The following is a 23,623-nucleotide window of genomic DNA, read 5'->3' on the forward strand; positions in this document are numbered from 1 at the left end:
AGCGGGGGCCACTCTTCATCGCGGTGCGCGGGCCTCTCACTGTCGCGGCCTCTCTTGTTGCGGAGCACAGGCTCCAGACGCGCAGGCTCAGTAATTGTGGCTCACGGGGCCCAGCCGCTCCGCGGCATGTGGGATCTTCCCAAACCAGGTCTCGAACCCGTGTCCCCTGCATTGGCAGGCGGATTCTCAACCACTGCGCCACCAGGGAAGCCCCAGAAGGATGTTTGATTCATGGGTCTGAATTCAGGCTCTGCTGCTGGGAGCTTGCCTGGAACCGCCGTGTATTCCTAGAACCACACTATGAAAGGCTGGGGAGCCTTCCCTGAGCCTCCTGGAGTCTGGGAAGAAAACCAAATTTCCAGATACCAGGGAACAGAAAGACATTCTCTGTCCAAGGGTGGAATGAATCAAATTGGTTTAGGGCTGGCGACGTGGGCTGTCATTACCGATGACACAGGAATAATACTAAGATCGATTACTGTAATATGTTCAAATTGCATGTCAGTTTACAAGATGAGATCTCATCCTTTGCCTTATCTCACCGTCATGCAACCCCATGGGCAGGGCAGGCCAATTCTCATCCAGGACACCAGGCTTCAGGGGTCCAGGAATTCTTTAAACACTAGACATAATTTTTTTATACGTAACCATGTCCATTTCTTCTGGGAGACGCGCCACAGTTTTCAACCTGTCCTCAAAGAATTCTGTGACTTAAAGTTAAGAACCACTGCCCCTTATGAGGGCAGGGGCTGTCCCTCATTTGTCTCTGTGTTCTGCAACGGAGCAGGTGTAAATGAGCAAGCAAAGCCCATTTTACAAGGAAGGAAACCAAGGCTCAGAGAGGGGGTTATGTGACTTGCCCAAGGCTCGCGGTGGGGCTGGGCCAGAGCAGTCTTCTGACTCCAAGCCCAGGACTCACACAATTCCAGGCTGCCGCCTCTGCTGAAATCCTCCCCACCTTGGCAGCTCTGTAGCTGGGAGGGAGGAAAAGCCTTTCCTTGCTTGCTTGGAAGAATAGAGCAAAAGCAATGGTGAAAAGACATCTGGGGGCAGAGCCTGGAAGCCACGCTGGGGCAGATGTGCCCAGGGCTACTGTGCTTTCTCGGCCACTCTCGGGCTGTCAGTTGGCTTCGTGGCCACTGCAGGGGGGAGAGGGACTGCTGGAGCCCTTCTGGGCTGAGAACTGGGCAGCTGGAGCAAACCAAATCATGTTGCACAAACAGCATCTCCCTCGACTTCCTGGCCTCGGAGCGGAAAAACAGTGCCAGATGGTGCCCAGCACAGGCTGCTGATCTCCATAACAATCCACTCAGCACCACTCCCCCTGATGCCAGCTTCTCTGGGGACCTAAAGGGCAGCTGGCACCCAGAAGGAGGCCAGGCTCTCTTGCCCTCATCCCCAGCCTTTGTGTGGGCTGCACCTCTGCCTGGGACACTCGGCCTGGCTCTTGCTCACTTATTCATTGGACTCACCCTCCCTGACGTAGCTCTGCCCCTGGCCCCAGTGCCCTGCTTCTTCTGCCCAAAGCACTCGGCAATGAGATTGAGCTTGTTTCCTCGTTGGTGTCCCTTACTCGCCTGGAAGCACGTCAAGAGCAAGGCCCCAAGGTAGCCCCACAGACACTTGTTGGAGGGAGGGATGGAGAGAGAAAAAGGGGTAGGGACCTAGGTGTTCTTCCCTAAAGCAGCAGAAATGAGCCAAACTCTAATGGATGGGCAGGACTCAGCTGGGCAGAGGAAGAGTGAAGCCTCAACACAGGTGGCCTGGACATCCTTCCTAGCAGGGAAGCATGGCCTAGCCAAGCATTCCTGGGCGATGGCAGGAAACAGGAATATTGACTAAGGCCGTTCTGCTGATTCCTCTGCGACCCCAGAGGCTGGGGGAAGGCTAGACACCAACATGCCATGAACTGGAAAGAAGGAACTGGCAGGCAATCAACTCACTACCTGCAAGTCCCAAGCAGCCACCAGGGGGCAGGCTTTGGTAGAGGCTGACCTACAGAAGAGACATCGACTTCTCAGAAGGGTACACCCAGTGCAGAGAGCGTCACAGTTCTGACCCCAACCCTGTTACAGCTCCAGCAGGTCACCAGGGGTCGTGGTCAGAAGCAGAGCTCCAGTGAGCCAAGCCTGAGTCCAGGTCCCAGCTCCCCTGCCACTTAGGAGCCTAGAGGCCTTGAGCACGTCACCTAACCTCCTGGCTCGGAAAAGGGAGGTGACATCAGAACCCAACCTTCACGTTTACTGGCTGTGCATCAGGCTTGATGTACTTGAGCTTGAGAGACTGGAAATGCCCAATCAATGTGAGCCAGTATTATCACGACCACAGAGTCTCCCCGGGTAGCTGCGGTTTCAGAAAAGCAGCCTGGCATAGGGCAAGAGACTGGCTTTGGCTGGTCCCTGGCTGTGTGGCCTTCAGCAGGCAACTCTAATTCTCTAAGCCTCAGTTCCGTCTGTGAACTGGGGACAGCAACCATCCCTGCTTCATGGGGTTGCTCTGAGGGTCTGGTGAAGGGGGTGTAAACACCCCAGTCCAGTGCCCTCCATCCTGAATTCTGTGCTGCCTCAGCCTCCGCGTCAGCAGAGCTCAGCTACCTGCAGTTCGGCTGCCGTCACTTTGTGGTAGATGAGCTCCTCGTCCCGGCGCTTCTCCTGGGGGATGGTGATGTTGGCCAGCGCTGTCTCAAAGTCCAGGATCTGCTGCATCTGGGGCCGGATGGTGTCCTCGTCCCCTCCGCCCAGCAGCTTTCCCAGCTGGACCATGTAGTTCAGGTATCCCATCAGCACCTGTGGGACCCAGCACCCCCATCCGTCAGTGGCTGCTACCCGCTGCCCACTGGACAAGGGGGGCAGGGCGGGGCAGGCCAGCTGCAGCCCCACGCAGGGAGCCAGGGGGCTGGGGGGTTTCACCCAGGACACCCGCTGGAAACCAGCTTCAAGAATGGTTTTGGCAGTGCACCCCTTCTCTGGTTCCCCATGGCCCTCAGGATAAAGCTCACAAAGGTCCCCAAGTGGGTTGGTCCCTGCTGTCCCAGCCCATACTCTCTCCTGGACGCTCATCACACGGAAGCCACCAATGGAGCCATCGCTCAGTTCCTGGAACGCATTTCTGATCCACCCTTGCTCTACCAGGCCCCCAGATTTGAATTAGGTCCCCAGGTTACTTTCTCAGCTCACCCTTCCCTTCTCACAATTTATCATCATGCCTCTAATTGGGTGGTTAGTTACCTAACATCCGCCTCCCCTCCCAGACTCGAAGCCCCATGGGGCAGGGACCAAGCTGGTCTTGTTCACCACTATCTCCCTAGCATCAGGCACTTGGTAGGCACTTGCTCAATACAAGTGGGTGGAATCATGAATGGACAGTCGACGAACCTCAGGCCAGGTCTCCCTGGGACATCATGGGAGGCAGCCAGGGGGAGGGAAAGGTGTGGGCTTTGGAGTTATTGGATCTGGATGAGAATCTCAGCCTCACCACTGACGACTGGCTGTGTGACCTTGATAAGGTCACTTAGCATCTCTGAGCCTTATTTCCTCCTCTGTAACAGGCCAGGTAAAAATAATACCCATGTGACACATAAGGCGAATGAAGTTCAGAGATATTCAGTATATGCAGGGTTACTGGGAAGGCCAGAGGTGATGTGTATATAAGGTGGTGGGTCTTATCACTGCCTCGCTCTAGAATGGGGACAAATGACACCTGTCCCCTGTGCCCACGGTGCCTCAATATGCAAGAGCCTTACTCTAGAATGGGGACAAATGATACCCCTCCCCTGCCTGGGACTGCCAGGTAAGGGACACCTCTATGCTCCTCTAGCTTCAAAGACCCGCAGAGGTGTGTACACTGAGGGAACACCAAGGGGGACGAACCATGGAGAGAGGTGGTCTGGGCCGAAGCCATTCTCTCTGAAGAGGCACACCTACCTTCTCATTCTCGGTTTTGTTCAGGTAATAATCCCTCGAGGGTAAGCCCAGGCCAGACTGGTCCACCTGAAGAGAAAGGCAGGGGTGAGAGAGGATCTCCCGTTGCGCACGCACACCTGCGCACGCACACCTGCGCGCGGTCTCCGTCTGCTCCAGGGACAGCAGGCACATGGCAATGGAGGAGCAGCTCAGGCCCCAGGAGGAGCACAAGCTGGTAACCGAGGCCACCCCTGGGATGGGCCCCCCAGCGAGGGGACAGACACGTGTTGGGCTACATTCCTTCCCACACATGTGGTCAGCCGCGGGGATTTGGGGCCCTTCTGAAGGTCAGACGGAAGCACCCTCCTCTTTAAACTCCTTCTAGCCTCGCAGAGCACTTCTGCTTCATTAAACACTTCCCAAGGTGGTGAGCAGTCCAGAGCCACTCACGGCTGTGTCACCTTGGTCAAGTTGCCGAACCTTTCTGATCCTCAGGTTCTTTACCTGGAAAATAGGGGAACTATCTAACCCGCAGAGCTGGAATGAGGATTCAAGGAGAGAGTGCCAGTGAGGGCCTTGCTGGGTGCTGGGCAGGTAGGGAGGGTCAATTCCTGATAGCTCCTATCAGAGCCTTGGGCCACACCTTGACATACCTAGAGTAGGTGTTGCTATAGTTCATTTGACTGATAAGGAAATTTCATCTCAGAGAGGTTGAGGCACTTGCCCATGGTCACGCAGTGAGTGAGTGGCAGAGGTGGGTGGGAACTTAGCCTTCAGGACCCCCAACCCGGGTTTCTTGCTTCTGCATCTGAGGGTGGGCAGACCAGGGCTGGGGTCCCCTGGGTGTGCTGATACTCAGTCTGGGGCAGGCTCTGGCAGGAAGAGGTGGACTCAAAGCTATTCCGAGCAGAGCCACAAAGGCCAGAGACTGAGCTGGGGTGACCGGGAGGTGACTCCAGCTGTGCCCAGGACTTGACATCACTCCTGGGACCCATAGTAACCAATCAGAACCCCAAAGATTCACCTGTGCTGCAGTGACCCCCACCTACCCAAGGAAGGCAAGCCTGCCCTTTCACAACTTGCCTGCAAAAATCTCACAGTTGGGAGCCTCCAGAAATAACCAAGCTCAGAAACCAGAAGCCTGTCGCCCAAGGGCAGCTCTGCCCTCACGGTCAGGCCCGGCCATCTCCCCGGGCCTCCAGGCCCCTCACCTGGATCACATTGCTGCTGGAGTTCTTAGAGTCGGCGCTGACATAGACGGAGAAGAAGGGCGAGGTGCGGTAGTGGGATGTCACCACCTGCAGCGTGCCCTGGAAGTTGTCCTTGTCCCAGGGCCCCGTGATGTTCCAGCCCCCGAGCTGTGGGGAGGGAGGGGGGCCGGGGAGGGGATGAGGCAGTGTCGGGGGAGACCGGGTGTAGATTCTGACTCTGCGGCTGACTTGCTCTGTGACCCTCTGCAGTCCTCTGACCTCTCTGAGCCTCAGGAGTAAATGAAAGGGCTGGTCTGTCTTCCTTTTTTTCTTTCTCTCTCTCTTCCTCCCTCCCTCCCCCTCCCTCCCTTCCTCCCTCCCTCCCCCTCCCTCCCTTCCTCCTTCCCTCCCCCTCCCCCCCTTCCTCCCCCCTCCCTCCCTTCCTTCCTCCCTCTCTCTCTGTCTCTCTCTCTCTTCCTCCCTCCCTCCCTCCTTTCCCTCCTTCCTTCCTCTCTCTCTCTCTCTCTCTCTCTCTCTCTCTCTTCTTCTGGCCGTGCCATGTTGTGCAGCTTGTGGGATCTTAGTTCTCTGACCAGGGATTGAACCCATGCCCCATGCAGTGGAAGGGCAGAGTCCTAACCACTGGACCGCCAGGGAAGTCCCTGGTCTGTCTTCATTAGGGGTTTCTGACCAGTCATGAAAACATACAGCGGCTGCTCCCTAGGTAGCTGGGGATGGGGATGGGAAGGAGACTTTTCCTGTACTCTGTTCACTTTTGCATACTCAATCACATGAATGTAATTCCTGTTAAAGCAGAAATTCAATTGTGCCTATAAAAGAAGGGTCCTTATTCTTTAAAAGTTTGGTGAGTTAAGGTCTACCAGAGTTTCTCTCTGAGTTGGGATGCTTTTCATCTCCTCAGTCTTCCCTGGTTGGACACGTGCTGGCATGTGGGGCCTGTGCCAGCGGGGAGGGGCTGTCCTGTCCCAGATGCCCACAGCTCCCCACCCTGCTGCAGTGCCTCCCCTGAGCCCACCTAGGAGGCGGGCCTCTGGGGAGCAGGAGTTCCCCCGAAAACACCCATGGCCACCCTTCTGTGTGCACTGGGCAGCGCGGCCAGCCTCGGGCGTCCCCCCGACCCCCAAGTCCATCCAACGCTGACTGGAAGGTGCCCAGGAAGAAGAAGCCTCATTCTGCTCAGGGTGAGGGGGGGCCCGTGTCAGCATGGCCCCCCTCACAGGGAGGGCTCTGCTTCTGATCCCACACTTTCTGATGGTCCTTCCAGAACACACCCCCCTCACACACAAACATGCCCGCTGAGGAAATGGAAGCAGCAACGTAGAGAAACATCTTCCCTGTAAATAGGGCCCTTGTCCCACTCACAGACACCCAGAGACACATGCATGTGACAGACAGCCCCATACAAATACATCCAGACATTCCCACCTACAGAGATGTGCATGCACACACACACACACACACACACACACACACTCACTCAGACAACCTGACACACGCCAGCAGACAGACTCCATGATCCAGCTGGGCGAGGTGGCTGGCGGTGTGAGGTGGCTGGGCCCTGGTGGCAGCTAAGAGCTGGGGCAGAAGCCAGGGGGACAGGCTGGTGGCAGGGGCAGGAGGAGATGGGGGAAGGGGGAAGGGAGCAGGGGGCAGGGGTAGGAGATGCGGGGCAGGGGGCAGGGGTAGGAGATGGGGGGCAGGGGGCAGGCGTAGGAGATGGGGGGCAGAGGCAGGAGGAGATGGGAGGCAGGGGGCAGGGGTAGGAGATACGGGGCAGGGGGCAGGGGTAGGAGATGGGGGACAGGGGCAGGAGGAGATGGGGGGCAGAGGCAGGAGGAGATGGGGGAAGGGGGAAGGGGGCAAGGGCAGGAGATGGGGAAGGGGGCAGGGACAGGAGGAGATGTGGCATAGGGGTTCACCTTCTCGATCAGCTCCATCAGGGGTTTGGCCTTGAGCTCCTCGATCCTGGTTTCGTTCATACATGCACGGTAGTATACCTGGGCCTTCCTTTCTGCCTCGCTCACACTGGCCGTGGAGTTTTCTGGAATGACAAGGGACAGCAGTTTGCAACACGCCCCCATTTGCACACTGGGTGGCCCTGGGCGAGTCCCTCTTGGAGCCTCGGTGTTCTCAGCTGTGACAAGAGCTGGGACTTGGGCCCGTGAGCGCAGGTGAGGAACCGCCACGGTGGGCGTCTGACCGCCGTGGGCAGACTGGAGGGCTCCTCATTCGCTGAGCACAGGTAAGGAGACTGTGCTTCTCCCCCTCTGCTGGATGGGTTCTCAGATGTGTCCCTGGCCTGGCAGCATGGGCCACCCAGCGGGAGGACAGTCTGCTTTCCCTGCCAGCCAGCGTGTGACCCAGACACCCCCGGCCGGTGCGTGCAACAGAGACCTGTCTGGTTTTTTTTTCAGATCCCAGAGAACCTTTCTTGTGGTAAAGACAGGGCTTGGACGGAAGCTTTAAGGCCCCGTTCATTACAAACTGACTCTCCGCTTCTTCCTCAGAGGGGCCGGGCATGTTCATCAGACTGAGAGCTGACTCAGAGGCCCTTCGCCGTGTCCCTTCCCGTCCCCCACAAGCGGCATCTCAGTCCCTGACACCGGGACACCGGGAGCCTCTGTCCCTTCTCCTTGTCCTTGGTGCCCTGGCCGGGATGCCACCCGCTGAGGCCACGCTCCTGCACGGGCACAAGTGGGGGCAGTGTCCCGTCTGCAGCCAGAGAAGGTGATGGTTTCCTGCTGTCCAGGGCACAGAGGATCTGCCTTTCTCTCAGAGCCCTGCTCCAGACCCCCACCCCGCCGGGCCCCCGGTTCCCTCCGCTCCCACCATTCATTTTGCCGCCCCGCCCCGCTTGGGGAACTCCTCACTGCTCTGGCCACTTTTCCTCATTTCATTCTCATCCCTTCTGGACCCCGAAACCCCTTCCTTTGCTTCTTTTTCCGGCAGAGCTTTATCCATTCATTCACTAAGCGGGTACTAGCTGCTCACTCTGTGTTAGACTCTGTGCCAGCTTTGGGGACACAACAGACAACGTCCCTGTCTCCATGGAGCTTCCTTTCCAGTGTGAGGACACAAGTAACAAACAAGTAAACACATAAAGAAAAAGCTCCCCCTGGCCTTCTGCATAGGATACTGTCAAACCCCACTCAGCCTTCAAGGCCTCTCAGAGGCCATCTTGCCTATGAAGCTTCTCCTGAGAGGTTCATTCACGAAGGGCCTCAACACTGAGCACCTACTGGGTGCCAGGCACTGGGCTGGCCACTAGGTTTCATGGACACGAGGAAGACCCGCTCCTGCCTCCAGGGAGCTCATGGTCAAATGGTGACACATACATGCAAAGATATGACCTCAAGACAAGATAGTGCTTTGACTAACGCAAATGGTTCTGGAACCCAGAGAAAAGTCACGCCCTTTAGTGGAGTGGGGAGGGGTGGGGGTGGGCGTTTCTCCAGAGGATGTTCTACGATTTGAGCTAGTTCTGAAAGATGAAAAGTTACTCACCAGGTAGAAATGAGGGGAAAGGGTACTGGGTTTGGGGGGAGTGGACAGTATGAGGAAAAGCAAGGAAGCATAAAAGGGCATGGGAGAAAAGAAATGTTTGGTGTAGCCTGTTTCAAAAGGGCTGGAGTCATTTCCTGACCAGCCTAATTAGCTTTCCCAGTCCCTCTCCCGAGAGCTCCTCTGCCCCCCAGTTCTTACCATGAACAGCATCACGGGTGTCAATGGTCAGAGAGCATCAGCCCCCGTCTTGCTGCAGTCAGGGTGACAGCCCTCAACAGGGGATGGGACAAGCCTGGGGCTAGTTGAAGGGAGATACAGAGACAGAGGTCCAGGGGCCTGCGTGCCGAGGATCTGTGGAGGGTACACACAGCCCTGGAGACCACAGGCAACCACTGCTGAGCCCTGGAAACACCCGAGTGTCCGCCAGGCCCTACTGGAGCATGAGAAGAGCCTTCTGGAGGGGGGAGCGCAGACGTGGGGAGAGCTGGACTTTGCCCTGCTCCTCAGACTCACGAAGCAGAACATGAGGGAAAGCAGAGCCCCTCCCAGGGGCCTCGTTTCTGTGACAACACCCGCCCCCAGCAGCTAGGCTTTATTTATTTATTTATTTTCCACATCTTTATTGGAGTATAATCGCTTTACGATGGTGTGTTAGTTTCTGCTGTATAACAAAGTGAATCAGCTATATCACCTAGGCTTTTGAAGAATCATCACTGCTCACCAGACTCCAGAAGCAGCATCTGACTCTGGCCATGACCCTGAAATGCCAGGCCAGTGTCGGGGGAGGCGTGTTCTGTGTGCTCTGGTCCACGAAAGGGCCTGCCATCTCCCTCCTCCATGGCCCCAAGGCCACCGAGATAAGAGGCCCAAAGAAAGACTCCCAAGGAACAGCCTGGCTGTGCCGATTACAGCGAGTTCCAGGCAGAACCCCCGTTCCCCAACACCTGTACACAAGCCCCATATGATCACTGAGAGGAGGGGGAATGCATCGCCTCCCTCTCTCCTTCACTGTCAAGGTCAAACTTCCTTCCTCTCAGCTCCACACCCTGGCTGTTACCTCCGCTTGTTTCCCCACAAATGTTTAGTAAGTTCTGAAGGTTTGGAGGCTGCCGGGCTGGGTGTGGGGAGGCAGCAGGCAACACGGCCACGGGTCTGCCCGCACGGGGCCAGCCTGGCGGGCCAGGCAGACAGCAGTGCAAGCATCGCAAGGCATCTGATTGTACGTGGGGCGACTGCTATAAGAAGAAAGTGCAGGGGGTCTGGAGAGGATGGCAGGGGGCGGCCTGGGAACTCCCTGCCGGAGCCCTGGGGATGAAGGACGAGTTGCACGTGGAGTGTCGGTGGGGGCTGTGCTGGGGCTGCCTCGCTCACTAGTGCACGTCCTCGTCGCCCCTGTTCCCCCAGCACCGGCGGGCACACGGCGGTCCTCAGCCACGCCTGATGAAAGAACAGAGCTCAGGGTCTGCTTCTGATGAGGAAGGATGCCCTATCTGGGGGGTGAGCCCGGTACCGCTAGAGGCTCGCACAGGGAGGAAATGAGGCAGGCTGGGCAGGAAGGGACAGGAGTGTGAGCCCCACCAGGGGTTAGCATGTGTCCTCCCCCTCCCTCACCCCGGCTTCCCACGCTGACGCCGGCTGGGGCAGGAGCCCCAGGAGCAGGTAAAGCTCCTCCCCTGCCCCACCGCCGCCCTCTGGCTCCTGTGCCCATCGGGACAACCCATGGCACATTCTCCACCTCCTCTCCTTCCTCCTCACTCACAGGGCACCTACGACCTGGCAGGCTCCTTGGGGGACAGGAGCCGAAGCGAGATGGCCAGGTAAGAGGGCGCTGCAACAGACCAGGTGAGCGATGGAGTGATGGTGGGGGCTTGGGCCAGGGTGACAGCAGAGAAGGGGTGAGAAGCAGGGGAAACGTGAGAGAAATAGGAGTCAAGATGCTGCCAGGCTTCCTCGGCCTGAGCAAGGGGATGCTAAGATGTGGAAACTGGGGATGGAGGGTAGGCTCGGGGACTGGAATAAGCGCTTCGGTTTTAGATGTTTTAAGTTTGAGATGTCTATGAAACATCCAAGTGGAACCCTGGGGGCAGTTTACAGAGCTGCTGTCTTGAATACTTTCAGTTCAAATAGGCACTGGAGTATACACATTCCTTAAAATTGCCTAGAGGGCCCTATAGCATGCATTCTCAACTGGGGTAACATTGCTCCTAACGGGGGGAGAGAATTAGTTCTTGGATGGCAGAAACTTTTTTTTGGTCGCACCGCACGGCATGCAGGATCTTAGTTCCCCGACCAGGGACTGAACCCATGCTCACTGCAGTGGAAGTGTGGGGTCTTAACCACTGGACCGCCAGGGAAGTCCCCAGAAACATCTTATTCTTTTTATGCATACATACAGTCCAGAAACAAGCATACAGTAGTCTATCTGTGGTATTAAAATTTTAGGGAGGGAGCAGTCATTAAAAAAGGTTGAGAGACACTGTCCTGGATGATCTGGGCCCTGCCACCTCCTGGCCGCCAGCTCTAGCCTGTCTTCTGTTCCTTCCCTCTCGATTCCATGCTCCTACCCCAGGGCCACCGTGCTCACTGTTCCTCCTGCCGGCCACACTCTTCCCCTCACATCCTTGTGGTCTGTTCTCTCCCTTAATTCAAGCTTCTGCTCAAATGTCCCCTTCTCCGCAGGCCCATCCTTCCTGCTCACCGTGGCTACCATGACCTCCCCCTTCTCTGGCCCTGCATCCTACTTGATTTTTTTCAAGGCCCTAACTGTTCACAACCATGTTATCTATTAACTCATTTATTTGTTTATTGTCTGTCTCCCCTGTGAGAATGTAAGTTCCACACACACAAAAGACTGTCATTCCTCACAGGATCCTAGGCACCTAGGGGTGCTGGCACACAGTTAGTGGACAGTATGTAACTGTTGAGAGAATGAATGGAGGCGTGTCTGGGAGTGCCACAGAGAAAGGCATCCATCACTTCAGCCTGAGGGAGGAGGCTGGGTTTCAGAGTGAAGTCAGGCACAGTTAATTTTCTCCTGAGGAAAAGCTTGGTTTCCTTTAAGACACCCCCGACCGTGTTTACTTCTCAGAAGTAGGGAGCAGCCTAGGAGGAATGGATAGGGCAGCATCAAGGACCCAGCAGGGGGTCACATTTTTGAGATAGTGGCACTTCCAGGGCCCCAGTGGTCTGGAAACAATCTGGCAGCCCAGGACCAGATAATAGGACTCCCAACTGCCTGGGTACTTCCTTTTAGGGACCCCAAATTTCCAGAAACTTCCTCAGTCACTTCCCCAAAGTCCCCGAGAGGAAAGATAGCATACCATTTAATCGGCCCGCTTCTTCCTCTGGGAGTTTTTATTGGAACACCATTTCCCACATCACTCCTGGGGAGGAAACAAATGCTCCAGCAGCTGGGAGGCTACAGAGATGGGGGTTCCTGGGATTCTGAGGCACTGCGCCCCCCCCTCTGTGCTGCAGCCAGACCGGCAGGCCAGGAGCCTGTGGGGCCCCGACTCCACATCAGGGCAGGACGAGCGTTTGTTTTAGATAAAACCACAGACACAATTCAGACAGTCACAGGGCTCAGGAGCCCCATCCGGTGAGGGTAAGAGGGGGCGCTGATAAGGCAGTGCCTTTTTCTGTAGAAGAACAAAAATCATGATAAGACCATTCCCATTTACTGGTGACTACTGCTCGTTAGGCTGTGTGCTGGGATCTTTTCATCACCACACTGACACCCTGAGGTGGATACGGTCACCCCGTTTCATACAGAAGGAAAACGAGGTCCAGGGAGACGAAGGAACTCGCCTATGGAGGCAGAGCTAATGGGCGGCACGCCGGAATTTGAACCCACGCATTTTTAAGCCTCCCGGAGAAAATGAGCTACTTCCTCTGTGTGTGGGTATGGCTGCATGTGTGTATCTTGTCACAGCCGTTTCCACCAGTGGGTGCCAATTTATAGGCAAGAGGCTGGGTAACCGGTCCAAGGTCACACCAGTGAGTGGCTGAGGCCAGAGCAGAGGCCTAAGCTCTCTCTGCTTCCCTTTCCTCTTCTGCAGGTTGGCTTGGAAAACCAGAGGTAGATCTGAAGCAGTCCAGCCACCCCTAAGAAGCCCCCGATACCCACTCCCATCCTTGGATCAATTTATCAATCAGCCCATCTCACCACTCCCCAAACATGAAAGAAAAAGAAAGGCCTGCTGCTGCAGGCGTGATATTGGATAGAAAGCATTTCAGATGCAGAGCTTGTCCGTAGAATTTCCAATGTGTACAGGAAGATGAAACTACATTAGACAGTAAATATTGGAAAAACAGATCAAAATGAAAATAGAAGAGATGTCACAGGGTGACATGATTAACTGCCAAGTCACTGACATGGACAAATTTAATGCTACTGGAATGATTCTGTTTGTATTTCTCAGGGAGACCGGTGTCAGGAGTAGAAGAAAGGGAAACCACTAACTTTTTCTTTATGGAATCTGTGTTACTTGAATTGTTACAACAAGCAGGCATCAATTTTTTTTTTTGCGTGATTAATCTTAGAATATAAAATGTAGTAAATATGACAAGTACACAAAATATAACTGTAGCTCAAGCCCGGAGAGGTATCCACAGAAGGCATAACGGGAGAAGCAGGTTTGACAAAAGTCTTGAAGGACTGGGAGGGGTTGAGGTAGGTATTCTAGATGGCAGAATAGTCTGTGCTAAAAGCAGACTCTGCAAAGCCTAAGGCAAGGCCCAGCCAAAGGGGTGACGGGTCCAGCTGTATCTTTCCTCTGATTAAGTGAGGACCCTCTTGTCTCCCCAAAGCCTACGAGGACAGCCCAAGCTGGCAGCTTGGGTGGATGGCAGAGTGTCTTTTGGGAGAGGCATCTGTGCCTCATGCAGCTGAGGTCACCCCCCTCCAGCCAGCAGGCAGCCAGAACACACCACGGTGGCCCTTGGCCCAGTTCAACCCACCTGCTACAGATCTGCCTGGATTTCCTCTGAGGGCGCCAGAGTAAACTCACTGTTCACAGAAAGTGGCTTGCCCAAGGTCACATGGCAAGCTGATGGTAATAGCTGTCCTGCCTGGCCAGCTGACACAATCCTTACTGGCCTCTGAATTGTCCTTCTTCTCCTAGAGAAGCCGCCCCCCAGGCCAGCCTGGACAGCGGGGCACCCCTGTGTGCTCCAATCCCCGCCAGCTCCAGCTCCCTCCTGAGGCCTGCTGGCTGACCCCTTTGTCTTGGGGGAGCTGAAACCAGCCTGGCCTTAAGCCCAAGAATGCACTGGCCCACATTCCTGCATATTTTGGTCACCCACTCACCTACTTCCTGCCTCTTCGGGAGTTTCCAGGTATCAAAGTCCCAGGTATCAAGGCCCATAAGTGAGGCGCCGTATCCAGACCGGTTTCCGGGAGTGAGCCCGGGGAGAGGGGTTGCCAGGATATGCCTTGTGGGGAAGCTCTCGGTCACTACGACATGAGGTGACCCCAACTACTGTGTTCATGAGGTCTTGGCCAGGTCTCACCTGGCCTGGAGAACGAAATCAAGCAGCCTTGGGGGAAAGGAGGTTGGCAAACCATACTTGTGGGCTGCTCTGTGACCTCTGTGTGCAGAATCAATAAAGAAAGAATACAGGTCTGAGGCCTCCCAGATCTGGGGCTGAATTCCAGCTCTACCATTTCCTAGGAAATATGTTTCCTCTGTATTTGTGAGTCTCATCTGTAAAATGGGCACATACTCCATGGCGTGAATAAAATAATACCAGTAAACAACCCAGCATGGTCATGGATACACCCTATCTCTCCTTTCCTGATAAGAGGCTCTATCAGTGCTTCTATAAGAAATAAAATAAGCAATAATTACTCTTTCTTCAACCACCCAATTAATCTTAGAACACTCCTGCCAATGCTCGCAGTTAGTTCCCACTTCATAGGTGAAGGGCTGAGGCAGGCTGAGCAGCCTCTCTGTAGTCACACAGCTTGTAGGGAGATGTCTGGGCTGGAGCTCACCCACCACCACTGAGAAGTGCAGTCCTACTCTGCCGAGCACCTAGTAGGTGCCAGACTCTGTGCTAAGCACTCTGACCCATCACAGTGAGACAATACCCAGAGTAACCTTGAGTGTTAGGTGGCACCGTTAGTCCCATTTCACAGATAGTGAAACTAAGTTGTAGAGAAGCCGGGTCACTCGTCCAAGGCCACACGTGATAAGCTAGCATGGTAGGGCTCGCTCCTGATACCACCAGGCCCCGGCCCCGGGGTCAGGGTTCTGGCTGCTCTGTGCCCAGCTCAGTGCACTCCCCCACCCCTACCTTGACCCTCAGGGACAGGGGGGATGTAAGGCCAGAGCCCAGGACTGCTGCCAGAGGGGTAGGGGAGGGGGATAGGCTCGGTCCTGGCCTAGACCCAAGGTCTTCCTGATAAGACCCAAGATCCTCCTAGAACCAGCAGGATCAGGACCCACGGGGGTCCTACACAAGGGCCAGTTCTGGACCTGACTGGGGAGTTAGAGGGCCCGTCCGCCTTTCTCCCCCATTCCCTCTGGGTGCTAACTGCTTCCCCTGGCTGGAGTCCCTCTTCATCCTGGACTGGCAGGGTGTCCTTGGCAAGCTTAACTTTTCTCATGTTCCTCATCCATAAAATGGGAACCACAGTTCTTAAGTCCCAGGGTAGCTGTGAGGATTACGGAGGCAGTGGATATGACGAGCCTGGTACAGAGCACGGCACATAGCAGACACTCAGCAAGTGCCAGCCTCTTTCCTTCTTTCCTTCAGACTCTCAGAGCTCCGTGCTTCCTGCAGGCTCTCCCCAACAAGATGGGCAGGGAGCCGTACTGCCCCTGGCACCTGGTGGAGGTGGTGTGGGACAGGGAAAGGACACGTGACCAGGAGTCAGGCAGTCCCAGCTCTGCCACCTGCTAGCCTGTCTTGAGGAGCTCTCTGGACTTCAGTTTCCTTGTCTATCAAGCGGGGTGAGCAACAGTTTCCTAGCTCCTACCCTACAGGATCACATAGGGTGATATCTACAAAAGAGCTCTGTAAACTGAAAAGTACTGGGCAAAGGTCAAGGGTAAATAATAATGGTAACACCAACACAGACAGCAGCCACCACAATACACCTGGCCCAGGTAAAGCGCTTTAAAGATATCTTCCCATTTAATTTTCCAAACCTGGAGGAGGCATGGTTCCCATTGTACTGATGAGACGAGAGCCCAGAGAGGTTATGTAACTGACCCAAGATCACACAGTAAGTGGCAGAACCAGGACTTGAACCCAGGTCCTGGTGACTGAAGCAGAGGCACTAGCCCATCTCATTATCCTATCTGGACTGTTCTCCTGCTTTGGTTGATGGTCCCTGCCCAGTCCCTGGCTGTGTCTTTAGGTGCTGGGGAAGGAACATCCCTGAGTTCCAGTCTGGCTACCACAGACATGTTTGCCTTTAGTTCTGAAATAAAAGGCTGGGTCCCCTTGCAAAGGCACCCGGGTAGCATAAAGCACACAGAGGGCTTTGCTGTTCCTGACATATGGGGTTCCCTCAGCCCCGCCTTCACACACCACCTGGCTCTGTCCCTCAGGGAGACAAGCAGGCGGCTGCCAGGGGGCCCTGCCCAGCAGCTGCTGGGGGCCAAGAAGTGGTGGGTGGGTTTCACTCTGCAGCAGCCACGCCCCCTGGAGCTGAGGTGGGGAAAACAAGCAAAGGTCTCCTTAACCTAGTTTGCTTATTTCCACTTTCGTCTTAAAGACACAGTTGCCTGAAATTCATAATCATCAAATTAGACTCTTTTCCTATCTCATGGGAAGGTTTCTGTCCCTTTGGGAAGATCTGCCCCCTTTTAGGTATCTTCTTCAATTTACCTACTTTTGAGTATCAAGACGCTTTTTTTTTTTTTTTTTAAACTGAATAAGTATTTGTCAAATCTAAGTTCTGTCATTGGTGGATTAATTGACTGGCTTTTCATGACCTAGCCTCTCTCAGCATTTAGTCCCAGGATGGGGCAGGGGTCAGCGGGAGACAGGTATGGTGAAGGTCTCGGCCCTGAAGGGTTTAAGTCGGGACCTCTATAAGTTACAGCACAGGGTGTTTTGATTCCACATGGAGAAGCACCCAACAGGCAGATGTTAATTCAACAGACATTAACTAAGGATATAACTTCAAACAAGACCAACATGGGATTCTAACCTGAGGATGAAACAAACAACCAACAACAAGGTCAACTAGAGGTGCTGAAGGCCTAACAAGGTATAAAGAGAAGAACTTTGGTTAGACGGCTTGTCACGCAAGCTCGATTACCATGAGGCCAAGGAAGACTTCTGCCTACAATGAATAACTCTCAGATAAAACCGTTGTTAGAACTTTGATCAGCTCACAACCTTAAAATCTGATCTAGTGTGCTCAGCCTTCATTCCTTTTGCTCATAACTTGCAAAACTCACAGTCAGTATTAGTCAAAAACTAAGGCACAGCTTAAAGCCAGAAGAGCAATGACCACAGCTACCAGTTCTTGTGCACCTACTACATGCCACACATACCACGTTAATGCTTCACACATGTGCTCTCTAGTTCTCGAACCTCTGCAGTTTGGGTATTATTCATCCTGTTCTCATAGATGAAGAAAGTAAGGCTCAGAGAGAAGTAACTTGCTCAGGATCACACACCGAATGATGGGGCAGATATTTAACCCAGTCTCACCCACTCCACAGCCCTTCGTCTCCCCATCCTGCCAGGCTCTTCCTTCAACCGGGCCTGGCCAGGTAGGTCCAGCGGACAGCCATCCTCTGCAGCCCGTCCACTGGTCCCGCTGCCGGGTGCTTACCGAGGGGGTGCTTACCAAGGAGGTGCTTGATGATGGCTTGGTTGTGTTCCCAGAGGTTGCTGAAGGTCCCCCAGCGTGAGTGGCCGTCAGGCACGGGGTTGGCTTTGATCCAGCCGCCACAGGCATAGGTGAAGAAGTCCTGGCAGGGGTCCACCGTAGGGTCCATGGAGCTCAAGATGGAGCTGGTCACCGAGATGCAGGCCTCACTTAGGCACACCGAGGGGGTTCCTGGCAGGGGTCAAGGACAAGAGGCCAGTGAAGGGCAGGCAGGGAAGAGGCTATGGGAATACAGGGCAGGTGGCCTGGGGCTCTGGGCTGCCATGCCCCGCCCCAGCCCTGACCAAACAGATTTGGAACTGGACAGTCACTAGACCACTACGGAGAAAAGATTTCAGTAGATTTACGATCTCCTGACGTGTAAAACAAGACTTCTGTCTAGCTGCCTAAAATCCTTTCTATGGCTTTAAAAATTACCCAGAACCAAGGTGCTTCTTTTAATCAGTCCTTCCTTCCACAAATATTCATTTATTTCTTTATTATTCCCTGATGTTCAACAAATTTATTTGCTCATTCATGCATTCATTTATTCAACAAAACAATTACTATCTTCCAGGTTCTTTGCAGAATGTGTGTGTGTGTGTGGTGTATGTGTGTGTGTGTGGTGTGTGTGGTGTGTGTGTGGTGTGCGTGTGGTGTGTGTGATGTGTGTGTGTATGTGTGGTGTGTGTGTGTGGTGTGTGTGGTGTGTGTGTGTATGTGTGGTGTATGTGTGTGTGTGTGGTGTGTGGTGTGTGTGGTGTGTGTGTGGTGTGTGGTGTGCGTGTGGTGTGTGGTGTGTGTGTGTGGTGTGTGTGTGGTGTGTGTGGTGTTTGTGTGTGTATGGTGTGTGTGTGTGGTGCGTGTGGTGTGTGTGTGGTGTTTGTGTTGTGGTGTGGGTGTGTGTGGTGTGGATGTGGTGTGTGTGGTGCGTGTGTGGTGTGTGTGTGTATGTGTGGTGTGTGTGTGGTGTGTGTGTGGGGGTGTGTGTGTGGGGGTGTGTGTGTGGGGGGGTATGTGTGTGGTGTGTGCGTGGTGTGTGTGGTGTTTGTGTGTGTGGTGTGTGTGTGGTGTGTGTGTGTGTGTGGTGGGGAGGATATAAAAGGCATAGTCCTTTCCTCCAAGAGTTAATAATTTAGTTGGGGATACACACATTATACAAGAAAAGTAAAAAGACAACAGTAGGAGAAATGTCTGTTATTTATTGTACCAACATAGACGGAGGATATTTAGTCCACGCCAAATGGGTGATGCAGACAATAAGGTGCCAGGTCTCAGGAAGAAGGAAGGAGTCTTAGGAACAGAAGGAACTATGAAAAATCATTCCCCCTGAGTACAAGGCAGCAGAGTTATCTCACTGAATCTTCAAAAAAACAAAAACGAAACAACCCTAAGAGATCACTTTGCTTAAGGCCATCTTTACACATGAGGAAACTGGGGCACAGAGAGACTAAGTACCCTGCTCAGTGGCCACTGGGGTTTGAGCCCCAGCCTCTCTGCTATGCCTGCCATGGGCCTGGGAGGGAGCCCCCCCGGCGATGACTGGCCCAGGAGGCAGGGCAGCCCCATCTGTCAGGTGCTGCCATGAGGAGGGATGGGAGTTGGCACAGGTGGGCAGTGTGGAGGGCTGCCAAATCCTCCAAGTGCCCCCAAAACACAGTGAGCAGAGGAACCAGCTTCCTTTGAGCCGGTTCTCCCAGGACGTGGGGCAGAGGCAAGAGGAGGGGGCTGGACTCCCGCGGCGAGGTTGGTCGGTGGGCTCAAGCAAAGGAAGCAAACGGTGGGCAGCCTTAGCCGTGGCCCAGCCCCAGGTGACGAGATGAAGCTGACTGCAGGAGACGGAGGCTTGTGACGAAGCACGCAGGCCCAGCCGCACCGCCTGCTGACCCAAGCTGACCGGCAACAAGAGGGACCGTTTCCTGATACGGGGGCGACACCCCCGTTGGAGGATGAGGACGCCGAGGCTCTGAGCAAGTGAAGGGAGCAAGGTCGCTCTGTGGTGTGGGAGCGCCCGGGCTGGCCCCACTCCAGGCTGCTGCGGCAACGCCAAGGCCGGGGTTTTCCCACTCTCCCTCACCACCCCTTGGCCAGTCATGCCAGGGGCTGCTGCAGCCCTTCTGGCGCGTTCGGTTCCCCACTGCACAGGGAGGAAGGCAGCAGGGCAGGCATCGGGGGCTGTTTCTTAGACCTGGGTTCAAATCCCAGCTTTCTGCTTCTGGCCTCATGCAAGTGGCCTCGCCTCTCTGAGGGTCGGTTTCTCCATCTGGAGATGAGGAAGAACAGTAGAACCAGTTTCATGGTGATGATGATCTCATGGCTGGGCGGGGGGCTCAGCTCCCTGGAGTCTTAGGGTCCAGTGTTCCCAGGCCAATTCTCAGAGAGCAGAAGAGAATGCATGGGCTGGCAGGGTGGTCTTCCTCTCACTCGGAGACACAATGCCAGCTGGGGCTGGGCAGCCTGTGTGCTTATTAACAACTGATGACAAACCCAAAGTCCTGAAGGCTGACAAAGGGCTCAGAACGGTTGCACAACAGCACAAAAATCAGGGTGACTCTATGTTGAGGTAATTACTTGTTTTGAGATGACCGTACAACAATTAAAGATTATTGAGCCCTTAGGCATGAAAATAGAGAAAGGAAATGGTAGGGGACATGGCATCATTTAAAATATCTCTAAATGAGATCTTTGAGTCGCATGCCCTGCTTCCCGACTAAGGGAATGTACCAGAATCTTTATGGGGGCAGGGGGTGGGGGGAAAGAATTTCTGTGTAGTTTGAAAAAGCCTATTCACTATTATGATATAACTTCATATTTGGAAAAGGAAAAGAATACCTATTGTTTTTATACAACAAACTGCAGGAAGTAAAGCTTGACAAATACTTTGCTGGTGGGAAAACACAGAAGCCAGCTGTTAAGAGGGTGATCCTCAGGGAGCAAGACACATCAGAATGTGTGTGTGTGTGTGTGTGTGTGTGTCTGTGTGTGTGTGTGTGTGTGTGTGTGTGTGTGTGTGTGTGTGTCAGAGAGAGAGAGGTATTTGTAGTTATCATACGGGGACTTGGTTTTAAAACAAAATAAGAAGCCAGCCCCCAGGAATCAGTCTGAGAGGCTTGAGTTCTTCACTAAGCACCTAATCTGCTAGGCACACTGCAAGGTACCCAGGTGGTACTTAAGCAATAATCACTTGATTATTTAACTATTACTGGTTTGTAGATGCTTTACCAACTATCCTTGGCCTAGCAGGTGCTTAATGTACATTTGATTAATTAATTCATGGTTTCCAGGTCCCTCTAATCTCCTGTCAACACCTTCAAAAACTCAGCTCAGGCTCCCTCTCCTCGGGGAAACCTTCCCAGACCCTCATCCTTCTCTGCGCCCCTTGGCTGCCTGTGTGTCCGCTATCTGAGCACAGACCATGCTATGTCATGGCCGTCTCCTTGTCTACATCTCCCACTAGAATGGGAGCCTGAGGGTAGGGCCAGCATCTTACTTGCATTTATAGTTCCTTTGCCCAGCATTGAACTTGGCACCTAGCAGCTGTCCAATACATGTTTGTTGAATGAATGAATGGCTGAGTGAATAAAAGAGCTTTGTCCAGCCCTTGGTCACCACCTGTGGATGCAGAAAATATTTCTTCCCTTTAGGACGTGCATGATCCGTCGAGCAGGTCCCAGATCTAGCTCACAGACACTCGTCTGGATGGTGCCTGGTCTCGACACTAAGTAAGACACTTCAGAATATTTTCCAGAGAATTTATCGTTTGTTTTGCTGCCACTGCTTGCAAAGCATCTGTAAGTTTCTGGAAAGGATGGTGCAGCAGGAAGGTGGATAAATATGTATTTAAGTGCCCAGACATAACTTAAAGGTGAGTCTTTCAGAATCATCAGAATTTGCATTGACTGATGTTTGTACAGATGTGGCTGATGCCAGCCAGCACCTGCTGCTGGGTAATGAGGTTATTGTCAGTATCTGGGGTGGCTGCTGCTTTCCCAGGCCCAGGCAGCTGATAAAGACACATGAATTGGCTCAAGGGTCACCGGATCCCCAGCCCAGCTCCACCCTGGGGGAAGAATTCCCCTCACCCAGGTCTAGCCTGGGGAAAACCCTTCTGCAGCCCCGAGGTGGAAGGGACAGACAGAAGCAGGATTCCTCCCTGTGGGCCCCACCTGGCAATGACAGAAGTATTTGGGTCCCAATCACTAGAAGCCAGGCCTTGGGGGCTCCCTTCTGGTTTCTGATGGAGAAACAGCCTGGGAACTCCTAAGGGCAATCTCAGGGCAATACTGCCTGCTGGAGTTTAGCCTGCTCCCCATTCACAGGGCCAAGAGCTGGGCAGATGAGGCTGGCTAGGGCCTATACTTCCTGGCAGGGTGTTCTGAACTAAACCTGATTTAGGATGAAGCAAGACGGCGGCTGCAGCAGGACTTCCCTGGCGGTCTAGTGGTTAAGGCTCCGTGCTTCCAATGCAGTGGGCGCGTGTTCGATCCCTGGTCGGGGAACTAAGATCCCACATGCCTTGTGGTGTGGCCAAAAAAACCCCAAAAAAACAGGAAGATGGCAACTGCAGGACAAGAGTGATCAGTAGAGAAAGGCTGTTCCCACTTAGTCCTCCTTCTTGCTCTTTGTTCATTCAATCATTTACTTATTCATTTTGCAAAGTATTTGCACATCTATGGCATGCAGGCACTATGCTAAGCACATATGGTTAAGAAATCATTAATTAATTAATCAGATATGCATTAATCACCTGCTGTGCTAGGCGCATTTGGTAAAACATCTACAAATCATTAAATAGTCAGTTAAACAAGCGATTATTTCTTAGGTACCACTTAGGCACCTGACAGATTAAGTACTCATTAAATGTTTGTGGAAGGAATAATGAATGAATGAATGAATGAATGAATGAGTGCTTGATCCAGGAGGGATGTAAGGATGACTCAGATGAAGTCCTGCCCTCCCTCCAGGCCCCCAAAGCCCTTCCTCATCCCAGTGCAGCATGGCCACCCAGGCAGGCCAGTAAATTCACAGTGGAGAAGGCTCAACAAAACCTGCAGTTGATGTTCCCCGATCCTGTGAAGGTTCACCATCGCTCTGATGGGATGAGTACCAGGTGACCAAGTTGATGGGGTTAAACTCTTGGCAAAGCCCCAGAGGCTACTCAACCAGGTGGGCTACTGTCATCAGAAAGCTGGATCTTGGGGCCCAGGGGAGAGATCCTGGAATTGACTGGACTCCCATCCTTATTTTTAACTTGGATCTGCCCTTTCCAGGTCCATAAGAGCTTATGGATCATTGATTCTGTGTAAGGCACTTGCTACATCTACTCAGCCAGACACAGAGAACCAGCCTCAGGCCCCCTGACAGTGGGATTGAAGCGGGGTCTGATCATACTGCTATACAAGGTAGGACAGAGAAATGAGATGACAGAGGTACACAAAGGTCCCTGGCTCACAGAAGGACAGCTTTTCTGGGAGTACTAACCCACCCTGGGGTGCACCATGAATTACAAAGCCTGAGCTCTGGGGCCCGCCAGCGCACGGTTGAACTCCAGCTGCCCCACTCCCTCTCGCACTAGCCACATGACCTTAGGCAAGTCACTTAGCGCCACTGCCTCAGTTTCCCTGTGCGGAAAACGGGGCCAGAAGCAACCATACCCCACAGGGCTGCTGTGAGGAGGCAATGAGATTATATCCGTAAAGGAGAGGCCTGGTATTTGGTACATGGAAAGTATTCAGCAAACGGAAGCCATTATTGCTATTTTGTTGGAACTAAGGATGGAGGACAGGGCCAGCCCATGTGTCGAACCAGCCCACATCCTAACAATAATAGTACCCGGAGCTAAGGCTAGAGAAGGCCTATTGGGCACCAGGTACGTGACAGACATCATCTCGAATCCTCAGAGACACCCTCAAACTGAGCACTATTTTCTCCATGTAAAGTAGAGAAGACACAGGCTCTGAGAGATTGAGTGACTTGTCCAAGGTCACATGGACAATAAGTTGCCAGGCCAGGATTTGCACTCATGTCCTTCTGACCCCAAACCCTTCACATCACCCATCTGCCCAGCTCCCAGGTCTTGGTCTGTTGCAGCAACCCCAGCCTCCAGACTCAGCTCTTTCCTTGGCCTCGGAGGCCAGGCCTGGCTAGAGCGGGGAAGCCCCCTTACACAAGTG

The 23,623-nt window shown here is 53.8% G+C and overlaps 1 protein-coding gene across 2 annotated transcripts in view; it reads right to left on the reverse strand.

Annotated features, from left to right (window-relative positions):
• The window catches only part of ECE1 (endothelin converting enzyme 1), a 117,732-nt gene that overhangs the window by 30,168 nt on the left and 63,941 nt on the right, over positions 1 to 23,623 (reverse strand). For both annotated transcript variants that reach the window (XM_057543997.1, XM_057543989.1), the window contains exons 4-8: positions 17,430 to 17,642; positions 7,033 to 7,154; positions 5,114 to 5,260; positions 3,924 to 3,989; positions 2,595 to 2,786 (exon numbers count right to left, since the gene is read on the reverse strand). In XM_057543997.1, the coding sequence (XP_057399980.1) occupies positions 2,595 to 2,786; positions 3,924 to 3,989; positions 5,114 to 5,260; positions 7,033 to 7,154; positions 17,430 to 17,642 (740 nt within the window). The remainder of the gene's footprint in view (positions 1 to 2,594; positions 2,787 to 3,923; positions 3,990 to 5,113; positions 5,261 to 7,032; positions 7,155 to 17,429; positions 17,643 to 23,623) is intronic.

This window comes from Balaenoptera acutorostrata, chromosome 1, assembly GCF_949987535.1.
Source record: "Balaenoptera acutorostrata chromosome 1, mBalAcu1.1, whole genome shotgun sequence".
Lineage (NCBI taxonomy): Eukaryota > Metazoa > Chordata > Mammalia > Artiodactyla > Balaenopteridae > Balaenoptera > Balaenoptera acutorostrata.